At 38.4% G+C, this 7,352-nt stretch overlaps 1 protein-coding gene across 1 annotated transcript; it reads right to left on the bottom strand.

Moving 5' to 3' along the window:
- Positions 1-2,584: 2,584 nt before the first annotated feature.
- Positions 2,585-6,292, bottom strand: LOC111457659 (amino acid transporter AVT6A-like). Its single transcript, XM_023100000.1, has 7 exons — positions 5,889-6,292; positions 5,670-5,811; positions 5,099-5,592; positions 4,771-4,923; positions 4,191-4,394; positions 3,175-3,640; positions 2,585-3,091 (listed from the first exon to the last, which is right to left on the bottom strand). The coding sequence occupies exons 3-7, from the start codon at positions 5,523-5,525 to the stop codon at positions 2,953-2,955; spliced, it is 1,389 nt and encodes a 462-aa protein (XP_022955768.1). The 5' UTR covers positions 5,526-5,592; positions 5,670-5,811; positions 5,889-6,292; the 3' UTR covers positions 2,585-2,952.
- Positions 6,293-7,352: the final 1,060 nt, after the last annotated feature.

Raw genomic sequence — 7,352 nt, forward strand, 5'->3', positions numbered from 1 at the left:
TGTATGTGTTTGCATTTAACCGCAATAGTGGGGTCACTTACTGAGTATTTCTTAAAATACTCAAGTCACGTGCTACTTCTATTTTAGGTAAAGACAAGACATCCTTCTATGACTGACGACGGTATCGCAACATGAGATCATGGCACATGCATAGGGTAGTTGCATTTATTTTCTTAGACTCAGGCTAGAATAGGATGTTAAGCTGAAAAGAAGTTTTAGTCAAATTTGGAATGTCCTCAAAGACGGGAAACAAGCTCAAGAAATCTACACTACAGTAAGTAACTAATATAGAGCAACTTTTTGAAAAATACTTGTAGGAGTCGATTAAGATCAAATTTAAAAGCCTAGTGACCTAGTTTGATGTGAATGGTTTACAATTTAATTCTATTTAGAGTTATATAACTTTTACACGCATGAATGGTAAACTCTCATAGTTTATTAGACTTTTATGCTCTCCAGCACGCTGAGTTTGGTTTATTATCACGTGATGAGCATAACAAGCATGTTGTATGTCTTTATACGTTTATTATGTATGATTTAGGATTTGGATAATCGTTATTGCCTAATTATGAGTTGGATTATTGTTATGTGCCATAGAGTGTTATTTATGTTTTAGATAGGTTAGGAGTTACTATTTTGCGTATTTTTGTCCTAGAACCTAGTCATGAGTTCTATAGCATCTTTGGGTTGACAAGGTACCTTGTAGTGACGAATAGGGCACAACCTATATTCTTGAACTAACCAATAGGGGTTAGGGTCTACTTGTCATCGGTAGGGGATTTCAAGAATCATATAGGGTTTACTATTTGAGAACTATCGGTGGTGCCTAGTGGGGAGCCATGAACTTTTTACTATTCTAGCTTTAGTGGTATAGTGACAAGTAGTTTACTGTTCTAGCATGAAATGGCGAAGTAACGTGTAGTTATTGATCCCAAGACAGGTAGTTTACTCTTCTAATCCGAGGTGGGTACACGAGCAGATAGCTACTGTTCCAGCTTGTAAAGGCATAGTTAAAGGTATTTTACTGATCTTAGGAAAAGGTAAATGTTATTCGACACCGTTATGGAGATCCCTTCGCTTAGAGCTTTATAGGTAAACAAGTATGGAGTACGGTTACCATTTTAGAGCAAAAAGGCTCCTCTAGAGTATTACCCTAGGGCCCTTCCATTGGCCACAATGACTGAATGCACTTTCCAGGAGATTGAAGAAGTACATAGACATATGTGAAACCCATATCTGCAAATGTTAGTACAAACTTTAAGCCACAGTTTGACAACCTCTCGCGACAGTTCCAAGCATTAGCCTAAGTTTTTCGTGTATGAGAATAAATCCGACAAGAGCATACGTTGCTTATTGAGTATTTTATATTCATCCCATGTTATTCCATTTTTTTTCCAGATGGAGTGTAGACCATTGTCAATGATAGGAGCGTGCAGGTGTAGGAAGGGCCCTTAGATTGAATCGTCTTCCTTCCCTGTCATTTTAATATATTGAATGCTATTTGTACTTTTAATTAATCTTATATAAGTTTTAATGTATATTTAAATTTTAATTTGAAATATTTTATCGTCGTTTTACCCCTTGAGTCCATGTGATAATCTGTGATTTGAGACATTGAAAAGCAGATCGTTCCAACTTGGTAACAAATCCCTTGACTGTTAGGTCCTATAGACACTTTCTTTCAGATTGAGTGTTAGGTGGGCCCTCAACAACCTGACTCGCAGTCATGTTACTCCTGAATCAGGTAAGCAAGTGGGTAAGTAAGGCCCTCTCCAGCTTGGCTTGCAATCACATTCCTTCTCCATAAGGTAAGCAAGTGGGTAAGTAGCAAGTAGCAAGTAACGACCTTACCTCGTCCTATGATTTAAAGTTTCCATGCATTGTTAGTTGCACATGTACCTATTAAGGCTAATGATTTGGGTTGAATATTGAGTAATTTGAGTATATCATGGCACCTAGAATCACAAGTAATGGACAAGGAAGTGGTAGGGATACTGTAAGGGCTCCAACCGAGTCTAACCCTACTCAGGATTCAACCCTAGAATAGGCACCACATGTTCAAGAGTTCGAGCAAGGACATGCACTCCCAGTTCAAGCCTAGGAGCATATAATATCTCCACCTTCAAATATGGTGATGTTCTCACATGAAACTCTTAAAATGTTAATACTAGTCATTAGGGCCAACCAAGGGGGGACAATGTCGGCATGACATGAGAACAAAAAAATTATTAGGAATTTTCAGGAGCATGATCCTCCAACCTTTGACAAAAATGTAATCAATTCAACTTAGCATAAGAATGGGTCGAGGCAATCGAGATAATATTTGGGTGTATGAATTACTCCGAAGACTAGAAAGTTAATTGTGTCTCCTACCTGCTTAGGGGCAAGACACACTTTTTGGTGAAAATCTACAGAGGAAGGGCACATTAAAATCAAACTTAAGACATAACTACTCACTAGTAGTTCCAACAAAACAGCAATAATAAAAACATTTCAAAACTTAAATACTAAGAAATGGATTCACAAAAGCTAGAGGATGTCAATATTTTAGGATGATGGAGAGAGTTGAAAAGAACAAAACAAATTTTAAAAACAAAGCATAGGAGGACACTCCTTTGCACAGAAACAAAAAACAATGGCCACGCTTAAACGTGCGTGCGCAACATGCATGGGTTTCAAAAGTTCCACCATGTTTATTACAGATAAGAAGAGAAGGAACTACAATACACAAATAAATGAAAATGATAAGAGTACCCAATGCACTAACACTATCACAACAACCCAAATAACATCCAACACAACTGCACATTCATCTCGTTATTTTTTTAACTCAACTCCTACCCAAAACCTTCAATTTCCAAATCAACAGATTGAAAATCTGGCTTCGCAAGGACTGAGGTTTCTTGGCTGAAGATGCTGCGTCGCAATCTTTCTCCCACGCGTCACGATCGATCAGTCTCGGGGCGAGGAGTCCTTTTTGAACAAAGCGTACGCATCGCTGTATATGGCAATGATGTTTGAGAAAACTGCAAGCACAATCATGAAGATACCCAACACCTTGTCCCTTTTCGTCGCTATACAGTGCGAATCCCTGAAAACAAAAACGCCATCAATATCGTAAATTCGAACCGAACACCATGTCCACTGTCCAAGCCAGAGAAGTAACTAGCTAACCTCAAAGCAACAGAAGCAGGGAATATGAATCCAATGCACACAGCCGCAGTTGCACCAGTAAATTGGAAGACATCCCAGATACTGGGAATGAAATTTGCTGCCAAGAATATGAGAGTAACAAGCGAGACTGTGATCAGCGAAAATCTCAAGTTGTCTCGAACCAATGGTCGAGCGGATGGAAAGAGGAGGCCATCCAAGTTAACTCTCAACGGGTAAAACACGATTGGGAATACAAGCATCAGGTGTGCTGCATAGCTAACACGGACAGCATCATTAAACACAGAACCAAAGGGAATGTTAAGATCAGCATCAAAATTCGCAAGTACGTCCGACAGAGTTCCTTCACCGAAAAGGAGATAGCCGAAGATGCTGGTCATAACATAAACAGAACAGCACAGACCAATGGAAGTTCGTACAACTGGCTTTATTTGTGAAGGATCCTCCAGTTCGTTGCTTATGTTGTGAACTGCAGCCAAGAAGCCATTAATATAAGATTACCCTCAAACATCCAAACTGCTACATCATGTACCAGAAACTTAGTTTAACACGTTTCGGATCCTATCATTTATGAGAATTTCTCAGAAATAATTGCAAAATTGCAATAATTGAGCATGAGAGCCAAATGAATCGAAATATTCATGTTTGAAATGAATGGAAAGACAACCTACTCTCATTGAGTAATTTAATTAGATAATCGAAAACCGAGGATCTTGAAAACAATTCAAAATTCAAAAGAACTCCGTGGGGGCCATTGAACAGCTGGAAAAAGCCCGGGCCCTAATGAAAAGTAATGGAACGAAACTATACATTGATAGAGGTCATCAAATAATGTAAAAGCTAGCCGCCAACAATCTTTTGTAAAACTCAATGAACATCACTTTTTAGAAACCAATAAGAATGTCAGCTCATGGCCCCTATAGCATAAGACTCTCTCCAGCCCTACCAACAGAACAAGGATGCAAGAAGCTAAGCTTGGAATTGAAAGCCTAAAAGGAAAACAGAACAGCGTGCGTTACCGTTGTAATGGCATACATAGGCAGTAACGACCACCGGGACAGCCGTAAATAGCTTCAAGAACGATGACACATCAATAATCTCAGGGAACAATCTGGGCATCTGAATGCTTCCATCTATCAACTTGTAAACTGAAATTCCGATGGTAATGATAAGAAATATCACAGCCAGTGCAACTGATAAGGCAGATGTGAAGCTCAATGAATCTGCAACCAACAAGGGTCAATTAGAACTCCATAATACCTATATAAATATCCAAGCTTATCTTTTCAGTGGAACATAAATTTGGTATTTTTTTTTCATGGAAAGAATGCTTAGGATGCGTGCAACTTTTCTAAAAAGCACTTCAAAATAGTTGCCAAACATAAACATTTGTGTTTGGAAGTTCTTTTGACCATTTAAAAGCATTTGTCCTGTTGTTGGAATCCTTCAGAAAATTGCCTTTTTAGGTGCAAAATTAAACAAAACAAGACTATCATCTATCTTAAGCTGTTTGGAACGAAAATAATATTCATAAAACATAATCAGAACATGATGAAGAAGTTTGCAGTAACTGTTCCAAATGAAAATTAAAGCACTAACCTATCCTCTTAAAGCATGCCAATGGTGAAAAGATTCCAAGTGTTGTAACTAGAAGTATGAAAAATCGTTCATTCCACCAATGTCGACCCCACCATCCTTCAAGAACACCAGCATGGTGAACACCGTCCGCAGTAGTTCCGGAGAGCACATCACCTAGGAGAAAATCATACCACGCTTGTTTATCTCATCAAAATGCATATACAACTATTTCTAGCCAAGAAAGTTACTCATTGAATATCCTGAAACCACTAGCACACAATTGACAATAGCTAAAACAAAATCATAGAAATAGATTTGATGACAAGTTCATAAAGTGATTGAAACCCACCTATAATGATCATGTAGACAGTAAGAACACCAATGTTGTTGACAAGAACACATATCTGCAAGATTATTTTACCATATCTCCCAAAAGCATCTCCCATTAAACCTCCATAAGAAGCCGACTTCCTCGGCCGACTAAACCTGAGCAAAAGCTCTATTGAAGTCTCTGTAAGGAATGCCATGAAGATGATCATAGTAATCCCTACAAATAGGCCCAACTCTTTGACCATTGCAGGCAAAGCCATGATCCCAGCACCAATGATTGTGGTCGATAAATTGAACACTGCGCCACTGAAGGAAGCTCCACTGAATTCATTAATCCCAGCTCCTTCATCTTGTCTACATGGTAACAAAGGAGATTTCTCATCCACCACAGATTTCTTCCTGCCCGACCTCTTCTCCTCCCTCGGTGCAAGATTGTCAATGGTCATCTTTCCAATTATCTCAAAATGTTCAAGCAAAATACCAAACGATTCCCAAAGCTAATTTTCAAGCAATCTGCAAGAAAAACAACATAAGAATTTGGCATAAATCTGACATAGGCTGTCGAGATTCCAAAAGTAACATAACTCCACCTGATAGATGAACTTTCAAGACTTCGCGGTAAAGGATCGTATGCAGTCAATGGCTACTTTTAACAGAAACCACCAGAATCTAAATACTCAGCTCCTTGTAAAAATTTTAAAACAATCCGATTAACCGGAAAATCAAACACTTCTGAAATGAAATAGAATCGAATCAGAAACAGGAAGCGAAGAAAATGAATCGAGAGCTAGTATAAGTAAGATCAAAACCTGGGTTCTTAAGATCGGAAAGAGGAGATTAACGCAGACCCCTTTTATCAGACAAGGCAATCAAAGAAACTCAACTCCCGAACAAGAAGATCCGGAATGGGATTCACTTTCAGCCAAGAACAGAATGGTCAATAATGCAATTAGGAGAAAAAAGCGGAATAATCACGTCTCTGGGGCAATGGCGAAGAAAAGAGAGATAAGAACACACGCAAATATCAAAAGGGTATCGGTACCATATGTACGCATACAAAATACGAATTGACTAAAAAGGATAGAGACGAGAATATGGGTAGTTGATAGTTTATCTTCTAATCTCTCCGCCTCCGGAGAATTACTCCGTTTTGTGTTGAAAACAGGATTGTGATTGCGAATTCTATCGGTTTCCCCTTCAAAAATTGAAAAAGGGGAAATCGGCGACCACAAGCGTCCTGTCGATGAGAAAAAACGAGGCCCCACTTGCCAATTGCCAATTGCCGATTGCCGAATGCCAATTGCCATTGCAAATGATCCACGCTTGATTGTTAATGAAAAAAAAATAATAAAACTGTTCCCGATTTTCTAGGACATTCCAAAATAATTGGATCAATTTTTATTCTTTATTTAATATTGTAAAGGAATTTTACCCTATGTATCAATAACATTATTCACAACACAATTCAAACAATCTATTATGATTAATCAACTCTTACATTCATTTATGATATCATATATGATTTGCGATTGTTATAAACAAATTTGTGCTCATCATTTTAATACCCAAAAAAAAAAAAAAACGGAGAACTAGTTCTTCGGTCTCCCCCATGCCTAAATATCTCCAACTCTCTTCCAAATCTCTCAACTAAGTCTCCGTAGCATAGGATTAGCCCTCCATTACGGAGATTCAATTCTACTGGAAGGGAAGTCATTGCTTTAAATAAATTTCTACTTATGTGTACAAGGAATTTTTTACTCAAATCCACCCCTAAAATAAGGTCCAAAGTGGATCAGAAATGTCCACAATTTGGCTAAAAACAACATTAGAAAAGAAAAAAAAGAGCGAAAACACAGAATAAAAGGGAAGTAATCTGTAAAGGAAATAGTTTTGGATGTAGTTCGAATATGACTCCTAACAATAGTGTTCGACATGCATCCTACCCAACCACGCAGCCAACCCCATCAAACGCGTCTTCAACCCAATCCATCTCCCACCCTACAAACCTTATCCGTTGTCTAGCCCACGTGCGTTCTCGACCCAGACTCACCACTTCTACCTACCTGTGCCCAAACTATCAGCAACCCAACCCAGATCACGACCTTCCCCCCTTTTCCAACCGTACCTCATTTAGGTCTCGTATCACTCTTTTAGACACTTTTACTTTGTTCTCTTTTGGAGCAGTTTTTTTACCTCCTTGAAAGCATTTGAGGTTAGCATGGCCACTATTTGAGAAACTTAAAGTATTTTGAGCTAAGATAAATGAATTAATT

The sequence above is a fragment of the Cucurbita moschata genome, unplaced genomic scaffold (genome assembly GCF_002738365.1).
Source record: "Cucurbita moschata cultivar Rifu unplaced genomic scaffold, Cmos_1.0 Cmo_Scf00020, whole genome shotgun sequence".
Classification (NCBI taxonomy): domain Eukaryota; kingdom Viridiplantae; phylum Streptophyta; class Magnoliopsida; order Cucurbitales; family Cucurbitaceae; genus Cucurbita; species Cucurbita moschata.

Excerpts from the sequence above, each read along its gene's own strand:
- LOC111457659 (XM_023100000.1), bottom strand. The coding sequence starts at position 5,525 with ATGACCATTGACAATCTTGCACCGAGGGAGGAGAAGAGGTCGGGCAGG. Across the intron at positions 4,395-4,770 it reads GGCATGCTTTAAGAGGATAG|ATTCATTGAGCTTCACATCT; the intron begins GTTAGTGCTTTA and ends TGTTGGTTGCAG. Across the intron at positions 3,641-4,190 it reads CTATGTATGCCATTACAACG|TTCACAACATAAGCAACGAA; the intron begins GTAACGCACGCT and ends TCTTGGCTGCAG.